General features: G+C 40.6%; 1 protein-coding gene across 3 annotated transcripts in view; it reads right to left on the bottom strand.

The window, feature by feature from the left end:
* The window catches only part of Dlg5 (Discs large 5), a 591,115-nt gene that overhangs the window by 8,062 nt on the left and 561,685 nt on the right, over window positions 1-21,368 (bottom strand). For all 3 annotated transcript variants that reach the window (XM_071693695.1, XM_071693696.1, XM_071693697.1), the window contains 3 exons: window positions 18,702-18,924; window positions 15,802-16,043; window positions 11,380-11,609 (listed from right to left, as the gene is read on the bottom strand). In XM_071693695.1, coding sequence (XP_071549796.1) covers window positions 11,380-11,609; window positions 15,802-16,043; window positions 18,702-18,924 — 695 coding nt within the window. The remainder of the gene's footprint in view (window positions 1-11,379; window positions 11,610-15,801; window positions 16,044-18,701; window positions 18,925-21,368) is intronic.

Genomic DNA, 21,368 nt, shown 5'->3' with positions numbered 1-21,368 from the left:
GGAGAAGTGGGAGACCAAATTGGAGGTGGAAAGATGGAGTGAAAAAGATTTTGAGTGATCGGGGCCTGAACATGCAGGAGGGTGAAAAGCGTGCAAGGAATAGAGTGAATTGGAACGATGTGGTATACTGGGGTCGACGTGCTGTCAATGGATTGAACCAGGGCATGTGAAGCGTCTGGGGTAAACCATGCAAAGTGTGTGGGGCCTGGATGTGGAAAGGGAGCTGTGTTTTCGGTGCATTATTATATGACAGCTAGAGACTGAGTGTGAACAAATGGGGCTTTTGGTGTTTTTCCTAGCGCTACCTCGCATACATGAGGGGGGAGGGGGTTGTTATTCCATGTGTGGTAGGGTGGCGATGGGAACAAATAAAGGCAGACAGTATGAATTATGTACATGTGTATATATGTATATGTCTGTGTGTGTATATATATGTGTACATTGAGATGTATAGGTATGTATATTTGCGTGTGTGGACATGTATGTATATACATGTGTATGTGGGCGGGTTGGGCCATTCTTTCGTCTGTTTCCTTGCGCTACCTCGCTAACCCGGGAGACCGAGAAACAAAATAAAATAAATAAAAAATAAAAATATATTTTCTTTTTTATACTATTTGCCATTTCCCGCATTAGCGAGGTAGCATTAAGAACAGAGAACTGGGCCTTAGAGGGAATATCCTCACCTGACCCCCTTCTCTGTTCCTTCTTTTGGAAAATTAAAAAAAAACAAGAAAGGGGAGGATTTCCAACAACCCGCTCCCTCCCCTTTTAGTCGCCTTCTACGACACACAGGGAATATGTGGGAAATATTCTTTCTCCCCTATCCCCAGGGATATATATTTATCCCTGGGGATAGGGGAGAAAGAATACTTCCCACGTATTCCCTGCGTGTCGTAGAAGGCGACTAAAAGGGGAGGGAGTGGGGGGCTGGAAATCCTCCCCTCTTGTTTTTTTTTTCTTGTTTTTTTCCCCAAGAGAAGGAACAGAGAAGGGGGCCAGGTGAGGATATTCCCTCAGCGGCCCAGTCCTCTGTTCTTAACGCTACCTTGCTAACGCGGGAAATGGCGAACAGTTTGAAAGAAAAAGAAAAATATATATATGTATATATATATATATATGTGTAGCTTAGACATTGAAGCGTATTGATACAGTGGTCAAATTGATGAGAACTACTATTGACGTTTGTGTAAATAAATTATACATTTCCTTTTTCCATAGCCAGAGGTTGAACCATTATGTGACATCCATTTTTTCATTTCATTTCAAGCTAGAAGTTTCAGTTTTCTAAATTGTTTCTTACATTTTTCATATGTATATATATGTATGTGTGTGTGTGTGTGTATGTGCGTATGTATGTGTGTGTGTGTGTATATATATATATATATATATATATATATATATATATATATATATATATATATATATATATATATTATCCCTGGGGATAGGGGTGAAAGAATACTTCCCACGCATTCCTCGCGTGTCGTAGAAAGCGACTAGAGGGGACGGGAGCGGGAGGCCAGGAATCCTCCCCTCCTTGTATTTTTTTAACTTTCTAAAATGGGAAACAGAAGAAGGAGTCACGCGGGGAGTGCTCATCCTCCTCGAAGGCTCAGATTGGGGTGCCTAAATGTGTGTGGATGTAACCAAGATGTGAAAAAAGGAGAGATAGGTAGTATGTTTGAGGAAAGGAACCTGGATGTTTTGGCTCTGAGTGAAACGAAGCTCAAGGGTAAAGGGGAAGAGTGGTTTGGGAATGTCTTGGGAGTAAAGTCAGGGGTTAGTGAGAAGACAAGAGCAAGGGAAGGAGTAGCAATACTCCTGAAACAGGAGTTGTGGGAGTATGTGATAGAATGTAAGAAAGTAAATTCTCGATTGATATGGGTAAAACTGAAAGTTGATGGAGAGAGATGGGTGATTATTGGTGCATATGCACCTGGGCATGAGAAGAAAGATCATGAGAGGCAAGTGTTTTGGGAGCAGCTGAATGAGTGTGTTAGTGGTTTTGATGCACGAGGCCGGGTTATAGTGATGGGTGATTTGAATGCAAAGGTGAGTAATGTGGCAGTTGAGGGAATAATTGGTATACATGGGGTGTTCAGTGTTGTAAATGGAAATGGTGAAGAGCTTGTAGATTTATGTGCTGAAAAAGGACTGATGATTGGGAATACCTGGTTTAAAAAGCGAGATATACATAAGTATACTTATGTAAGTAGGAGAGATGGCCAGAGAGCGTTATTGGATTACGTGTTAATTGACAGGCGCGCGAGAGAGACTTTTGGATGTTAATGTGCTGAGAGGTACAATTGGAGGGATATCTGATCATTATCTTGTGGAGGCTAAGGTGAAGATTTGTATGGGTTTTCAGAAAAGTAGAGTGAATGTTGGGGTGAAGAGGGTGGTGAGAGTAAGTGAGCTTGGGAAGGAGACTTGTGTGAGGAAGTACCAGGAGAGACTGAGTACAGAATGGAAAAAGGTGAGAACAATGGAAGTAAGGGGAGTGGTGGAGGAATGGGATGTATTTAGGGAATCAGTGATGGATTGCGCAAAAGATGCTTGTGGCATGAGAAGAGTGGGAGGTGGGTTGATTAGAAAGGGTAGTGAGTCACCGGTGGGATGAAGAAGTAAGAGTATTAGTGAAAGAGAAAAGAGAGGCATTTGGACGATTTTTGCAGGGAAAAAATGCAATTGAGTGGGAGATGTATAAAAGAAAGAGACAGGAGGTCAAGAGAAAGGTGCAAGAGGTGAAAAAAAGGGCAAATGAGAGTTGGGGTGAGAGAGTATCATTAAATTTTAGGGAGAATAAAAAGATGTTCTGGAAGGAGGTAAATAAAGTGCGGAAGACAAGGGAGCAAATGGGAACTTCAGTGAAGGGCGCAAATGGGGAGGTGATAACAAGTAGTGGTGATGTGAGAAGGAGATGGAGTGAGTATTTTGAAGGTTTGTTGAATGTGTTTGATGATAAAGTGGCAGTTATAGGGTGTTTTGGTCGAGGTGTTGTGCAAAGTGAGAGGGTTAGGGAAAATGATTTGGTAAACAGAGAAGAGGTAGTAAAAGCTTTGCGGAAGATGAAAGCCAGCAAGGCAGCAGGTTTGGATGGTATTGCAGTGGAATTTATTAAAAAAGGGGGTGACTGTATTGTTGACTGGTTGGTAAGGTTATTTAATGTATGTATGACTCATGGTGAGGTGCCTGAGGATTGGCGGAATGCATGCATAGTGCCATTGTACAAAGGCAAAGGGGATAAGAGCGAGTGCTCAAATTACAGAGGTATAAGTTTGTTGAGTACTCCTGGTAAATTATATGGGAGGATATTGATTGAGAGGGTGAAGGCATGTACAGAGCATCAGATTGGGGAAGAGCAGTGTGGTTTCAGAAGTGGTAGAGGATGTGTGGATCAGGTGTTTGCTTTGAAGAATGTATGTGAGAAATACTTAGAAAAGCAAATGGATTTGTATGTAGCATTTATGGATCTGGAGAAGGCATATGATAGAGTTGATAGAGATGCTCTGTGGAAGGTATTAAGAATATATGGTGTGGGAGGCAAGTTGTTAGAAGCAGTGAAAAGTTTTTATCGAGGATGTAAGGCATGTGTATGTGTAGGAAGAGAGGAAAGTGATTGGTTCTCAGTGAATGTAGGTTTGCGGCAGGGGTGTGTGATGTCTCCATGGTTGTTTAATTTGTTTATGGATGGGGTTGTTAGGGAGGTGAATGCAAGAGTTTTGGAAAGAGGGGCAAGTATGAAGTCTGTTGGGGATGAGAGAGCTTGGGAAGTGAGTCAGTTGTTGTTCGCTGATGATACAGCGCTGGTGGCTGATTCATGTGAGAAACTGCAGAAGCTGGTGACTGAGTTTGGTAAAGTGTGTGAAAGAAGAAAGTTAAGAGTAAATGTGAATAAGAGCAAGGTTATTAGGTACAGTAGGGTTGAGGGTCAAGTCAATTGGGAGGTGAGTTTGAATGGAGAAAAACTGGAGGAAGTGAAGTGTTTTAGATATCTGGGAGTGGATCTGGCAGCGGATGGAACCATGGAAGCGGAAGTGGATCATAGGGTGGGGGAGGGGGCGAAAATTCTGGGAGCCTTGAAGAATATGTGGAAGTCGAGAACATTATCTCGGAAAGCAAAAATGGGTATGTTTGAAGGAATAGTGGTTCCAACAATGTTGTATCATTGCGAGGCGTGGGCTATGGATAGAGTTGTGCGCATGAGGATGGATGTGCTGGAAATGAGATGTTTGAGGACAATGTGTGGTGAGAGGTGGTTTGATCGAGTAAGTAACGTAAAGGTAAGAGAGATGTGTGGAAATAAAAAGAGCGTGGTTGAGAGAGCAGAAGAGGGTGTTTTGAAATGGTTCGGGCACATGGAGAGAATGAGAGAGGAAAGATTGACCAAGAGAATATATGTGTCGGTGGTGGACTTCATACTTGCCCCTCTTTCCAAAACTCTTGCATTCACCTCCCTAACAACCCCATCCATAAACAAATTAAACAACCATGGAGACATCACACACCCCTGCCGCAAACCTACATTCACTGAGAACCAATCACTTTCCTCTCTTCCTACACGTACACATGCCTTACATCCTCGATAAAAACTTTTCATGCTTCTAACAACTTGCCTCCCACACCATATATTCTTAATACCTTCCACAGAGCATCTCTATCAACTCTATCATATGCCTTCTCCAGATCCATAAATGCTACATACAAATCCACTTGCTTTTCTAAGTATTTCTCACATACATTCTTCAAAGCAAACACCTGATCCACACATCCTCTACCACTTCTGAAACCACACTGCTCTTCCCCAATCTGATGCTCTGTACATGCCTTCACCCTCTCAATCAATACCCTCCCATATAATTTACCAGGAATACTCAACAAGCTTATACCTCTGTAATTTGAGCACTCACTCTTATCCCCTTTGCCTTTGTACAATGGCACTATGCACGCATTCCGCCAATCCTCAGGCACCTCACCAAGAGTCATACATACATCAAATAACCTTACCAACCAGTCAACAATACAGTCACCCCCTTTTTAATAAATTCCACTGCAATACCATATTTTTTTTTTGCTTTGTCGCTGTCTCCCGCGTTTGCGAGGTAGCGCAAGGAAATAGACGAAAGAAATGGCCCAACCCACCCCCATACACATGTATATACATACGTCCACACACGCAAATATACATACCTACACAGCGATCTTTCTTCTCTTGCCCAGGTGCATATGCACCAATAATCACCCATCTCTCTCCATCAACTTTCAGTTTTACCCATATTAATCGAGAATTTACTTTCTTACATTCTATCACATACTTCCACAACTCCTGTTTCAGGAGTACTGCTACTCCTTCCCTTGCTCTTGTCCTCTCACTAACCCCTGACTTTACTCCCAAGACATTCCCAAACCACTCTTCCCCTTTACCCTTGAGCTTCGTTTCACTCAGAGCCAAAACATCCAGGTTCCTTTCCTCAAACATACTACCTATCTCTCCTTTTTTCATATTCCCTGCATGTCGTAGAAGGCGACTAAATGGGAAGGGAGCGGGGGGCTGGAAATCCTCCCCTCACATTTCTTTTTTTTTTAAATTTTCCAAAAGAAGGAACAGAGAAGGGGGCCATGTGAGGGTATTCCCTCAAAGGCCCAGTCCTCTGTCCTTAACGCTACCTCGCTAATGCGGGAAATGGCAAATAGTATGGAAAAAGAAATATATATATATATATATATTTTTTTTTTTTTTTTGCTTTGTCGCTGTCTCCCGCGTTTGCGAGGTAGCGCAAGGAAACAGACGAACGAAATGGCCCAACTCACCCCCATACACATGTATATACATACGTCCACACACACAAATATACATACCTACACAGCTTCCCATGGTTTACCCGAGACGCTTCACATGCCCTGATTCAATCCACTGACAGCACGTCAACCCCGGTACACCACATCGCTCCAATTCACTCTATTCCTTGCCCTCCTTTCACCCTCCTGCATGTTCAGGCCCCAATCACACAAAATCTTTTTCACTCCATCTTTCCACCTCCATTTTGGTCTCCCACTTCTCCTCGTTCCCTCCACCTCCGACACATATATCCTCTTGGTCAATCTTTCCTCACTCATTCTCTCCATGTGCCCAAACCATTTCAAAACACCCTCTTCTGCTTTCTCAACCACACTCTTTTTATTTCCACACATCTCTCTTACCCTTACGTTACTTACTCGATCAAACCACCTCACACCACACATTGTCCTCAAACATCTCATTTCCAGCACATCCACCCTCCTGCGCACAACTCTATCCATAGCCCACGCCTCGCAACCATACAACATTGTTGGAACCACTATTCCTTCAAACATATCCATTTTTGCTTTCCGAGATAATGTTCTCGACTTCCACACATTCTTCAAGGCTGCCAGGATTTTTGCCCCCTCCCCCACCCTATGATTCACTTCCACTTCCATGGTTCCATCCGCTGCCAGATCCACTCCCAGATATCTAAAACACTTTACTTCCTCCAGTTTTTCTCCATTCAAACTTACCTCCCAATTGACTTGACCCTCAACCCTACTGTACCTAATAACCTTGCTCTTATTCACAATTACTCTTAACTTTCTTCTTTCACACACTTTACCAAACTCAGTCACCAGCTTCTGCAGTTTCTCACATGAATCAGCCACCAGCACTGTATCATCAGCGAACAACAACTGACTCACTTCCCAAGCTCTCTCATCCACAACAGACTTCATACTTGCCCCTCTTTCCAAAACTCTTGCATTCACCTTCCTAACAACCCCAACCATAAACAAATTAAACAACCATGGAGACATCACACACCCCTGCCGCAAATCTACATTCACTGAGAACCAATCACTTTCCTATATATATATATATATATATATATATATTTTTTTTTTTTTTTTTTTTTTTTTTTTTATACTTTGTCGCTGTCTCCCGCGTTTGCGAGGTAGCGCAAGGAAACAGACGAAAGAAATGGCCCAAACCCCCCCCCCATACACATGTACATACACACGTCCACACACGCAAATATACACACCTACACAGCTTTCCATGGTTTACCCCAGACGCTTCACATGCCTTGCTTCAATCCACTGACAGCACGTCAACCCCTGTATACCACATGACTCCAATTCACTCTATTTCTTGCCCTCCTTTCACCCTCCTGCATGTTCAGGCCCCGATCACACAAAATCTTTTTCACTCCATCTTTCCACCTCCAATTTGGTCTCCCTCTTCTCCTCGTTCCCTCCACCTCCGACACATATATCCTCTTGGTCAATCTCTCCTCACTCATTCTCTCCATGTGCCCAAACCATTTCAAAACACCCTCTTCTGCTCTCTCAACCACGCTCTTTTTATTTCCACACATCTCTCTTACCCTTACGTTACTTACTCGATCAAACCACCTCACACCACACATTGTCCTCAAACATCTCATTTCCAGCACATCCATCCTCCTGCGCACATCTCTATCCATAGCCCACGCCTCGCAACCATACAACATTGTTGGAACCACTATTCCCTCAAACATACCCATTTTTGCTTTCCGAGATAATGTTCTCGACTTCCACACATTTTTCAAGGCTCCCAAAATTTTCGCCCCCTCCCCCACCCTATGATCCACTTCCGCTTCCATGGTTCCATCCGCTGACAGATCCACTCCCAGATATCTAAAACACTTCACTTCCTCCAGTTTTTCTCCATTCAAACTCACCTCCCAATTGACTTGACCCTCACCCCTACTGTACCTAATAACCTTGCTCTTATTCACATTTACTCTCAACTTTCTTCTTCCACACACTTTACCAAACTCAGTCACCAGCTTCTGCAGTTTCTCACATGAATCAGCCACCAGCGCTGTATCATCAGCGAACAACAACTGACTCACTTCCCAAGCTCTCTCATCCCCAACAGACTTCATACTTGCCCCTCTTTCCAGGACTCTTGCATTTACCTCCCTTACAACCCCATCCATAAACAAATTAAACAACCATGGAGACATCACACACCCCTGCCGCAAACCTACATTCACTGAGAACCAATCACTTTCCTCTCTTCCTACACGTACACATGCCTTACATCCTCGATAAAAACTTTTCACTGCTTCTAACAACTTGCCTCCCACACCATATATTCTTAATACCTTCCACAGAGCATCTCTATCAACTCTATCATATGCCTTCTCCAGATCCATAAATGCTACATACAAATCCATTTGCTTTTCTAAGTATTTCTCACATACATTCTTCAAAGCAAACACCTGATCCACACATCCTCTACCACTTCTGAAACCGCACTGCTCTTCCCCAATCTGATGCTCTGTACATGCCTTCACCCTCTCAATCAATACCCTCCCATATAATTTACCAGGAATACTCAACAAACTTATACCTCTGTAATTTGAGCACTCACTCTTATCCCCTTTGCCTTTGTACAATATATATATATATATATAGGAAATCCTCCCCTCTCGTTTTTTTTTTTAATTTTCCAAAAGAAGGAACAGAGGGGGCCAGGTGAGGATATTCCAAAAAAGGCCCAGTCCTCTGTTCCTAACGCTACCTCGCTAACGCGGGAAATGGCGAATAGTTTAAAAGAAAGAAAGATATATATATATATATATATATATATATATATATATATATATATATATATATATATTTTTCTTTCTTTTAAACTATTCGCCATTTCCCGCGTTAGCGAGGTAGCATTAAGAACAGAGGACTGGGCCTTTGAGGGAATACCCTCACCTGGCCCCCTTCTCTGTTCCGTCTTTTGGAAAATTAAAAAAAAAAAAAAAAAAAAAAAAAAAAAAAAAAAAACGAGAGGGGAGGATTTCCAGCCCCCCGCTCCCACCCCTTTTAGTCGCCTTCTACGACACGCAGGGAATACGTGGGAAGTATTCTTAATCCCCTATCCCCAGGGATTATATATATATATATATATATATATATATATATATATATATATATATATATTTTTTTTTTTTTTTTTTTTTTTTTCATACTATATATATATATATATATATATATATAACATTGTTGGAACCACTATACCTTCAAACATACCCATTGCTTTCAGGGATAATGTTCTTGCCTTCCACACATTCTTCAACACTCCCAGAACCTTTGCTGTGACTCACTTCCATGGTTCCATCTGCTGTTAACTTCACTCCCAGATATCTAAAACATTCACTTCCTCCAGTTTTTCTTCATTCAAACTTACCTCCCAATTGACTTGTCCCTCAACCCTATTGTATCTAATAATCTTGCTCTTATTCACATTTACTCTCTGCTTTCTTCTTTCACATACTTTACCAAATTCAGTCACCAGCTTCTGCAGTTTCTCACCCGAATCAGCCATCAGCACTGTATCATCAGCAAACAACAACTGACTCACTTCCCAAGCCCTCACATCTACAACAGACTGCATACTTGCTCCTCTCTCCAAAACTCTTGCATTCACCTCCCTAACAACCTCATCTATAAACTATAAACAAATTAAACAACCATAGAGACATCACGCACCCCTGCTGCAAACCGACATTCATTGGGAACCAATCACTTTCCTCTCCTCCTACTCGTACACATGCCTTACATCCTTGAGAAAAACTTTTCACTTCACTGCTTCTAGCAATTTGCCTCCCACACCATATACTCTTAATACCTTCCACAGAGCATCTCTATCAACTCTAGCATATGCCTTCTCCAGATCCATAAATGCTACATGCAAATCCATTTGTTTTTCAAAGTATTTCTCACATACATTCTTCAAAGCAAACACCTGATCCACGCATCCTCTACCACTTCTGAAACCACAATGCTCTTCCCCAATGTGATGCTCTGTACATGCCTTCACACTCTCAATCAATAACTTCCCATACAATTTCCCAGAAATACTCAACAAATGTATACCTCTGTAATTTGAACACTCACCTTTATCCCCTTTGCCTTTGCACAATGGCACTATGCATGCATTCCACCAATCTTTAGGTACTTCACCATGAACCATACATACACTGAATATCCTCACCAACCAGTCAACAACACAGTAACACCCCTTTTTTAATAAATTCCACTGCAAAACCATCCATCCAAACCTGCTGCCTGCTGGCTTTCATCTACTGCAAAGCTTTCACTACCTCTTCTCTGTTTACCGAACCATTCTCCCTGACCCTCTCACTTTGCACACCACCTCAACCAAAACACCCTATATGGTTGCGAGGTGTGAGGTATAGATAGGGATGTGCAAAGGAAGGTGGATGTTTGAGGACAAGATGTGGTTTGATCGAGTAAGTCATGAAAGGGTAAGAGAGATGTGTGGTAATAAAAAAGATTGTGGTTGAAAGAGCAGAAGAGGGTGTATTGAAATGATTTGGTCACATGGAGAGAATGAGTGAGGAAAGATTGACCAAGAGGATATATGTGCCAGAGGTGGAAGGAACGAGAAGTGGGAGACCAAACTGGAGGTGGAAGGATGGAGTGAAAAAGATTTTGAGCAATCGGGGCCTGAATATGCAGGAGGGTGAAAGGCGTGCAAGGAATAAGAGTGAATTGGAACAAAGGCGTGCAAGGAATAAGAGTGAATTGGAACGAAGGCGTGCAAGGAATAAGAGTGAATTGGAATGATGTGGTACACTGGGGTGGACATGATGTCAATGGATGGAACCAGGGCATGTGAAGCATCTGGGGCGCATCTGGGGTAAACCATGAAAAGTTTTGTGGGGCCTGGATGTGGAAAGGGAGCTGTGGTTTCGGTGCATTACACATAACAGCTAGAAACTGAGTGTGAACAAATGTGGCCTTTCGTTGTCTTTTCCTAGCGCTGCCTCACATGTGCAGGGGGAGAGGGGTGCCATTTCATGTGGCAGGATGGTGACAGGAATGGATGAAGGCAGCAAGATTGAATACGTACATGTGTATATATGTATATGTCTGTGTATGGATACATTGAAATGTATAGGTATGTATATGTGCATGTGTGGGCATTTATGTATATACATGTGTATGTGGGTGGAAGCCCATGAAAGCATCATGGTCAGTAATGCTAAGCACTAAGCATGGCGAGCACATATACCTTGATGATAGCTCACTTTCATGGAATATCATAAGACCTGGGCAGGTTGTTGTATGGTTGCTGCTGACTCCTTTGACAAATATTTGCCAACCTCATTCATTTCATGATGGATGAAGGGTGAATTCTAATGGATACATCTTATTTTGATGGTAAAAAAAAATGATGTTTAAACCCCAATCCGAGAAGTGCACTCTCTTAGATACTGAGGGCTCTGTCTGTAGTTAAGAAAGTATATAAAGTCGATGCAAATGTAAACAAAGAAATGAATAAAACTATTGTCTCACCTTGTCACAGATTTCTTTCACTTGACTAACAGTAGTTGCTTCAAAATGAGAACCCCGGCGCCTGTAATCAACTATCAAGTTTTTTTGAACAGCTTCTTCCATCTCCACACCGGAGAGTCTGCTGACCTCTGGTACACATCTTGTAAAGTTGTGAGGATAATCATGTACTAACTTATCACATACAAGTTCCCACAGTGGCCCAACCATTACTACAGGACGTCTCACCAGATCTGGAAATAACAAAGGTGTTCTAAGACTAATATTTAATTTTTTTTCTATTATCTATATCTCTGATGCCCATTCCCTTCAGGAACTCCCTCAAGGGAGTGGCCATGGCAAAAGTCTCTCCATAACTTGTGACCTCCAGTACTGTTTCTTAAGCCTTTCGTGGCTTACCCTAACAGGCCACTAGCAGAAGCCAACTCTAGTGCAGTGGCTTCAAAAGCTAAATCCTATTCAACACACCTTGTGTAATTACACCGAAGGATAGAATATCCTTAGTCTTCTCTAAGCTTCACAGTCCTAGAGGAACTCAAGAAACTTCCACTTTTAAACTACCTCTTAACTAACTATAAGCTCTCTTTGTATCTCCTCTACTTTTCTTACCCTCACACACGAATTGTTGGATACCCTTTCTGCATAAATGCATATCTACATTATTAGTTTCTTTATTGTTTCTTGAATGGATGGTTCTAGAAGACATCTATTTGCAAACCATCTTAGGATTTCCAAATTTATGAACTTGATACAAGCATAATATCTATAAAACCCTATGCATACATCTCTAAAGCTGATGATAGTAAAATCCATTTGTACTCACTGCTAAGTGAGATAACATCACAATCACACCTGAGACAGAGGTTACCGTATAACATCACTTACCTCCAAGGTCATCCACTGTTATCAGAAAGCTTTCAAAATATTATGGCTGAGGAAAGTTGTATTCCTATACTGTTCACTGGGTTTTTATTGTCAGATTCACCCCAACTCTTAATTGCCGTCTTTTTCAACCCCTGCACCTCCCTCTTGACCAGCCACTTTCTCTTGTGCATGTCATAATCATTTCCATTCCTTACCTGAAAGCAATGGCTATATACCTCTCTCTTTTCTTTCACTAGTAACTTTATTTCATCAACCTACCACTCTACCCTTTCCCATGTGCCCACCTACTGCATGCCACACAATTCTCTTGCAAATGCCAGCACCACTTCCCTAAATATTTCCCATCCCTTACCCACTTCCCTAGCTTCATCTACTCTCAACTTTTACCATTCTATACCCAATCTTTTCCTAGCTAAATTATTTCAATCATCCTCTTCTCACTTGTACCATTTCCTCTTTTCTGAAAATCTCTACAAATCTTCACCTTTGCCTCCACCAGGTTATGTTCAGACATACCAGCAGCTGCCCCTATCAACACATTCACATCCAGAAGTGGGTCTTTTGCATGTCTATCAATTCACACGTAACCCAGTAATGCCCTCTTACCCTCCTTCCTACTTACCCATGTATACTTATGTATATCCCTCTTTTTCAACCTGGTATTCCAATCAACATGCCATTTTCAGCATACCAACTCCACAATCTTTTCACCATTCCTATTTACCTTACTGAATACCCCATGTCCCCCAATTATACCCTCAACTACCACATTACTCATTCTCACATTTAAATCACCCATTACTAATACCTGATCTACAGTAGTAAAACTACTAATGCAGTCATTCAACTGCTCCCAAAACATTTACATCATGTTTCTTCTCATGGCCCAGGACATAAGCACTAATAATAAGCCATCTCTCTTAATACATTTTCATGTTCAACCACAACCGTCTTAGTCTAGATATACCTTCCTTACGCTCTCTCACACATTCCCATAACTTCGGATCTTTCACTAACCTCTATCCTTACCACCAGGATATTCCTAAAACATTCTTCCTCTTTATCCTTGAGCTTTGTTTCATTCAGAACCAGAACATCCAGGTTCCTTTCTTCAAATATAAAACCCATCTCTCATTTTTTTTTTCTCATCTTGGTTACTACACACACATTCAGATACCCTACCCTGAGTCTTTGAGGAGGATGAGCACTCCTCACTGGGCTTCTTATTCTATTCTATCTTTTAGAAACTGAAACAGGAAAAGGATGGGGCTTCCAGCCTCTGACTCCCACCTCTCCTGGTCACGTACAACATATAGGGAATATTGAGTCAGAATTCATTCTCCCCTACCTAAGGAATAATGACTTTTACACTTCACACACCCTTCTCTGCATCTTTATTCTTCATTCTATCTATCCTCCTACTCTCAACTATATAATACAGGTTATCCATTGCAGGCCATTCCTAATATGAAGTGTGGCAAAATGGTAGGCACAGATAAAATGGCATTTGTGTCTCAAGAAATGGGGTGACAGTGCTGTTGACTAGTTACTTAGGCTAATCATAACTTGTGCAATCCAAGGTGATGTGCCTGAGGATAGGCAAAAGGCAAGGAGAAAAAAAAAATGCTTAAACTGCAGAGGTATAAGCCTTTTCAGTATATCTAGAAAGATGCACAAGAGAATGTTGAATGAGAGGGTAGTATCTTCCACAGAACTTCTGACTAGATAAGAAGAATGTAGCTTCAGGAAAAGTATAAGGTGTGTGAATTAGGTGTTTCTTTTGAAAAATTTGCATAATAAACAAAGAGAATGAGAGTAAATTGTATGTGGTATTCATGGACCTGGATGAAGCATATGATGAAGCTGAAAGGGTATGTGGGCTAAACATGAAATTACTACACACAGAAAGATTTCACTGAGAGGGTATGGCATGTGTGCAGGTAGGAAGAAAGGAGGAGGATATGGGTTAAGACAGTTATGCCAAAGGGAAGAGAGGGAAATGAAGGGTAAAGCACGTGTGCAAGCAATAGCAGGAGGTGGGTTTGTGGCATGGATGTCTAATGTCACTATGGTTGTTTGATCTGTTTCTGGACAGGATGGTGAAGGTCTATGAGGGTCCATGCACAGAAGGCAGGTCTATGTTATGCTGGGGTATGTTAAGTGAATCAGGTAATGTTTGCTCTGGTGGTAAACCACTGAAACTCTACAGCTGGTGAACGACTTTATGAGATTTTGTGAAAGGATAAAGTTGAGAGCAAATGTGTGCAAGAGTACAGTTGTGAACTGCAACAGGAGAGATGAGAAAGGATGGTATCAATGTATATATGGGAAGAACCTGAAAGAAGTGAAATGCTTTAGATACCTAGGAGCGGACATGGCAGCACACAAAACCACAAGGACAGGGAAGACGACTAAGGCCTTGGGTGTGTTAGAGTGGGCGCTGAGTACAATCTGATTGGGAGGGTCAAAAAGGATGTGGTGGATCAGGAATTTGGATAGGATGAGCAAAGAAAGAATGACTGAGCAGATCTATGTGTCAAAAGTAGAGGAAAACAAGGAGATAAAAAAAAAAACGACATTGAAAGATAAAACAAAGAAGGCTTTGGTTAACTAGGACTTGAACATTCAGGAGGGCAAGAGGTGTGCATAGAAATGAATAAACTGGATCAATGTGGTAAACTGGGGTAACATCTGCTGTTAATGGGCTAAACCAACCAGGGAAATATAAGCCACAAAACAGTCTGTGGGTCTTACCTGTGGACAACAGACTGGTTTCAATACAATGTACCTGACAGGTAAAGATGGGCTGAATGCAATTGAGGCCACTGTTCTTTTGTTCCCAATGCTGCCTCACTCAGGACAGAAAGGCAATTATGGGAAAGAATAAATGTAATCCTACCTCAATGGATACGATGAAAGAGAGGAGAAGCCATGGAGATCACAGAAATTTTGGGGTAAAATACTAAAAGTGCTGGTGAAACAAGTCAAGAATCAAAGGAATCTATAAAAGCTCATCTAATTTCCCCTAGCAGCTGACACTCACTTTAATTTCAGTGTTATTTGAATTATGTAACATTTTTACAATCTTGTGTTTACATTATGTTTTTGTTGGCTATGTCTACATTCAGATTTCTGGGTGGTATGTACTCAGTCTGTCCCACCAAACACAGCCACTTCCAGCAAACATTCTTTGCCATGTGGTTGGAGGAAGATGTTAATTGTATATCTCAATTGTAACACTCAAATTAAAGGTAAGCTTTGTCCCCTAATTGAAATCAGATGAGGTTTTCAGTGGTTCTATATATTTCTAGACAAGTTTCTATTTCACATTAATTAACCGTGTTTTCACTCTCTTAACAGCTCTCTTCATTATCATCTTAATCATTAATGCAGGACCAATTAACATCATTATATCCCATCAGTGCTCGTCTGTGCAATACTAGGAGTTCAATGGTATGCTTTACTTCCACTAAATAGTTACCAAAATTCTTCCTTGAACATCATATCCAACAGCCTATGCTTTTTGAGTTTTTGACTCACAGTCAAGTCGTTCCACTCTAATATAAGAGTGTGGCGAAGGTTCATCATGCATGGGTGCTGCCTCAGTGTATGAGTTAAGAGAAGCATCTGAAAAGCTTGCAAGTTCCTTTGAGTCCCTAGAGGATGACCGGGAATGTTTCTTCCGTTTAAAGAAAGACCGTCTGGCTAAAGTTGATCCACGACGGCTGGAGTCCATCTGTAGATCACCTACACTTCGCTGAAGACGCATCTCCTCCTCCACCCTATAATAATAAAAGCATGTGAGAATCCTGAAAAATTCAAGCATCACCTTTAATATCATGCTATATCAAGAAATTGTACATCAAGAAATCGTCTCTTATACTTATACCAGATTCATTAGATCTAAACCTTGTTCTAAACACTTCTGTTACTGTAAATCTCTAAGAAGTTCAGATGTGGAATAGCATTAGCTAATTATATATCCTGAATACTCATTTATTCAACCCCTCAACTCCTCTAGAATATATTTACAAAAGACAGACCTCCTCTAGATGTAAAATTTCGTACTGAATTTCATGCCTCTGATATTTGGTTGAAAAATTCAACCCAAGTAATGCAAAGCAACAAGAAAGGGACACATTGAAAGAAGGCCTATATATGAATAATATCTAGCAGGATATAAGCTACAAGAATGTGGATGTGAGAGATCCTTAGGAGCTGACGTACCTAATCTGTAGAAAGAGGTCCATCTTATGAAAATTGTAAAGAAGACTGCTGACAAATTTTAGTATCACTTTTAAACTTCATAGATATGGAAATATTCACAAAACTGTTAAGTGGATATATAAAGAAAAACTTAAATATACTACTACTCAAGTTGGATCATAGGGTGGGGGAGGGGGCGAAAATTTTGGGAGCCTTGAAAAATGTGTGGAAGTCGAGAACATTATCCCGGAAAGCAAAAATGGGTATGTTTGAAGGAATAGTAGTTCCAACAATGTTGTATGGTTGCGAGGCGTGGGCTATGGATAGAGTTGTGCGTAGGAGGATGGATGTGCTGGAAATGAGATGTTTGAGGACAATGTGTGGTGTGAGGTGGTTTGATCGAGTAAGTAACGTAAGGGTAAGAGAGATGTGTGGAAATAAAAAGAGCGTGGTTGAGAGAGCAGAAGAGGGTGTTTTGAAGTGGTTTGGGCACATGGAGAGAATGAGTGAGGAAAGATTGACCAAGAGGATATATGTGTCGGAGGTGGAGGGAACGAGGAGAAGAGGGAGACCAAATTGGAGGTGGAAAGATGGAGTGAAAAGGATTTTGTGTGATCGGGGCCTGAACATGCAGGAGGGTGAAAGGAGGGCAAGGAATAGAGTGAATTGGAGCGATGTGGTATACAGGGGTTGACGTGCTGTCAGTGGATTGAATCAAGGCATGTGAAGCGTCTGGGGTAAACCATGGAAAGCTGTGTAGGTATGAATATTTGCGTGTGTGGACGTGTGTATGTACATGTGTATGGGGGGGGGGGTTGGGCCATTTCTTTCGTCTGTTTCCTTGCGCTACCTCGCAAACGCGGGAGACAGCGACAAAGTATAAAAAAAAAAAAAAAAAAAAAAAAAAAAAAAAAAAAGTTGGTCATTGAACTTAAGGGAGCTACACAAAAACAAGGGTCCAAAATGGTGCTAGAATAAAGAAAGTAGTTATTCTTACTAATAAAGGTTAGAGGTCATAAAACTGACCTCCATGTTAAAAGCTACAGTAACAGGTAACTTGATCAAAACCTTCAAGTTTCTAAAACATTTTGATAATATCAACTGCGGACATTCTTTAAAAGATGCAAAGATAACCTATTTGCAATAATGCAAGTAGGTTATTACAAAAGATATAAAGAAGTATTTCTATAGTATCAGAATATGGAAAAATGAAATAAGCTGACTGATGAATAATAAGAATAAAAATAGAATACAAATTTAAAGTTTTATAGCAGCAAAGTTTATCACTTTCAGACCCAGGCTAGGGCATGTAAGCCAAGGTATTTTTGAATTTTCCCTACAGCTGGGATGTATATGTTAATAATTCCTGAATCAGCTGCCTCTGCCTTGAGAAGAAATATATGGCCAATAATGCTCACCAGTGGCAACCCACATATTGTTACCAGACCATGCAACCTAAATGTTTTCCATGAACTGGTCAAGGAAACATGTACGATATCTGCATCCTCACATTATATGATAATATATAAAACTGTGACACTTTCACCTAATAACAGTTATTGGTGATAAATATCAATAGTAATCATGAAGGTATTTGTCTGCGACAACATCTCAAAATATACCACACATATCACTATATATGCATGAAAGTACTCCAGAAGTACTTAATATGAATGACAGTACAGCAGCAGATGTTAAAAGGATGAGCAGCAGATGTAAATAATGTTCCACTAGGCCGAGATGTATACCATTCTATTTAGAAAATTATGCTGGATATTTAGAACTCCCTCTCTGTACCACACAATATGTAATTACAAAATGCCTCTTCTGTATCTGCTACTATCACTATGGATGAATAATGGGAAAGAATACCTTGTAAATCATATATGAATATTATCTTCAGATTTGTCTTTGGTTCAAAATAGACTCAGCTTGCCCTTCTCCATCATAAGAGGTGATCAAAAAGAGCTATAACTCTTCAATAATAGGTGAGCCATATTTGCACATGGATTCATTACAATGGAAGGGGTAAATGATTATAGAAAGGGTACTATCTTTACCTTACCATCAATTCCAATCTTCAAAATTCACCATCAAATTCTACTATTATTTCTTTTTACCAAATAAAAATTATGATCTTATAGTCTGGAAGAGAAAAAAATGGCAGGAGTTTTTGAAGTAAAATCTATAAGGTGATCATTTTCTAACACTAATTCAGCATACATGATACTTACTTGTCTTTACTTGGTACAGTTCCACATTGTCTCTTATGCCCATCTTCATCTACAACCCAAGCACGCCAGAGACCTGGTATATTGTTAAACATGGTATTGTCTACATACAGGATATCTTCCTTACGAAATTTCAGGTCAGTGGAATCACCCACATCCCCCAGTCGGTCAAACAATGCACGGATGTAAAAACTGTCACCAGGCTTGTCCTGAATATCTTCATATCCTAGAAAACAAAAGAGCCGGTTGATAAAGTTATCCTTACATCATTATCTTACAGCTATTTCCAAAATGTTCTTATATAATATCAGTGAACAGGAAATGTTTTAGAACTATGATGCTAATACAATGTTTTTCCATCAATCATTTTCTGCCAATGCTGATATACCATCAAGTTACCAATAATTTTCTGCTACTGTTCACTGTGTCAATCAAGAAAGCCTTTTTATGAAATATGGTCTTACTTCCTGTTGTTTCCCTCATGTATTGTCATACCTTCATCAAATTAATTAGAAATCACAGCCAATCATTTCATTCCAATCAAGACAAATTAGCTAATTATCCTGAACATTTTGGTATGCTTAAATAACTACTTATCTTATTCATATCAAAATTGCTTATTCAATTCCCATTTTGGTAAAAACTACATCAATAATAGAATTAAGAACCAAGTAAAAAAAACATGGGACCAGTTTGACTTGTTTTATGAATAATTCACCTCAATTTACTTAAAAATCATCTCTGTGAGGTAGGCCTAATTTTGGCACTATGACAATAGCTGAGGGACACATGCTTGGAGTTCTGTCTAGTTAAACCAGCTATCCCCTGACAAGAGAAGTGTAAGTACCTTAACAAAGTAATATTACACTTAATCAACTTGTTTTAGCCTTTTCCTAATCTGACCCAGGTAAAACATGTCATGCAGATGTTAAGGCAATATCCTCATCCATGGTACACTAATGGCAGAAACTAGTCTTCGCAAGTAAAACTGAATCTCTTCACTTAAATTACTTTGGAGGTTATGGTTCATTAAACTGAAAAAAAAAACATAAATACATATGAAGATGAAGCCCTAGTTCTACTATCACAATACATTCATGCATCGAATCCTACGTTGTTGCCCTTGATGTATCTAAAACTATTGACAGGGTGTGACATCATGGTCTCACATCTAAGCTCCCCTTTTCTGGTTTCTCTCCCTCACTTTGCTACCTTATATCTAGCTGTCTCTCTGGCCAATCTATATAGGTCTGTGTTTGTTGATGAATCAGCCAGTCTCCCACTTTCTCCATCAACAGTGGTGTCTATGTTCTATCTATCTTTCTTTATCTCTGATGCTTGTTCCCTCCTGGAACTCCCAAATATGGGTGGCCAAAGCAAAAGAATCTCTATAACTAGTGAACTCCAGTGATACTTCTTAGCCTTTAGCATCTCACCCTAAAGAGGCCACTAGCGGAGGGCAACTCTACCGCAGTGTTTGCAGAGGCTCCTACCTAATGTTCCTACAGACTACCACTAATCAATGCTCCTGGTTAATGTTCCCACCAACTACTTCTACCTAATACTCTTGCCTAGATGTTCCTATTGCTCACTTTACCAAACTCAGTCACCAGCTTCTGCAGTTTCTCACATGAATCAGCCACCAGCGCTGTATCATCAGCGAACAACAACTGACTCACTTCCCAAGCTCTCTCATCCCCAACAGACTTCATACTTGCCCCTCTTTCCAAAACTCTTGCATTCACCTCCCTAACAACCTCATCCATAAACAAATTAAACAACCATGGAGACATCACACACCCCTGCCGCAAACCTACATTCACTGAGAACCAATCACTTTCCTCTCTTCCTACACGTACACATGCCTTACATCCTCGATAAAAACTTTTCACTGCTTCTAACAACTTGCCTCCCACACCATATATTCTTAATACCTTCCACAGAGCATCTCTATCAACTCTATCATATGCCTTCTCCAGATCCATAAATGCTACATACAAATCCATTTGCTTTTCTAAGTATTTCTCACATACATTCTTCAAAGCAAACACCTGATCCACACATCCTCTACCACTTCTGAAACCACACTGCTCTTCCCCAATCTGATGCTCTGTACATGCCTTCACCCTCTCAATCAATATCCTCCCATATAATTTACCAGGAATACTCAACAAACTTATACCTCTGTAATTTGAGCACTCACTCTTATCCCCTTTGCCTTTGTACAATGGCACTATGCACGCATTCCGCCAATCCTCAGGCACCTCACCATGAGTCATACATACATTAAATAACCTTACCAACCAGTCAACAATACAGTCACCCCCTTTTTTAATAAATTCCACTGCAATACCATCCAAACCTGCTGCCTTGCCGGCTTTCATCTTCCACAAAGCTTTTACTACCTCTTCTCTGTTTACCAAATCATTTTCCCTAACCCTCTCACTTTGCACACCACCTCGACCAAAACACCCTATATCTGCCACTCTATCATCAAACACATTCAACAAACCTTCAAAATACTCACTCCATCTCCTTCTCACATCACCACTACTTGTTATCACCTCCCCATTTGCGCCCTTCACTGAAGTTCCCATTTGCTCCCTTGTCTTACGCACTTTATTTACCTCCTTCCAGAACATCTTTTTATTCTCCCTAAAATTTAATGAT

The sequence above is a fragment of the Panulirus ornatus genome, chromosome 56 (assembly GCF_036320965.1).
Source record: "Panulirus ornatus isolate Po-2019 chromosome 56, ASM3632096v1, whole genome shotgun sequence".
Classification (NCBI taxonomy): domain Eukaryota; kingdom Metazoa; phylum Arthropoda; class Malacostraca; order Decapoda; family Palinuridae; genus Panulirus; species Panulirus ornatus.
This window is presented reverse-complemented; position numbering and strand designations above follow the sequence as displayed.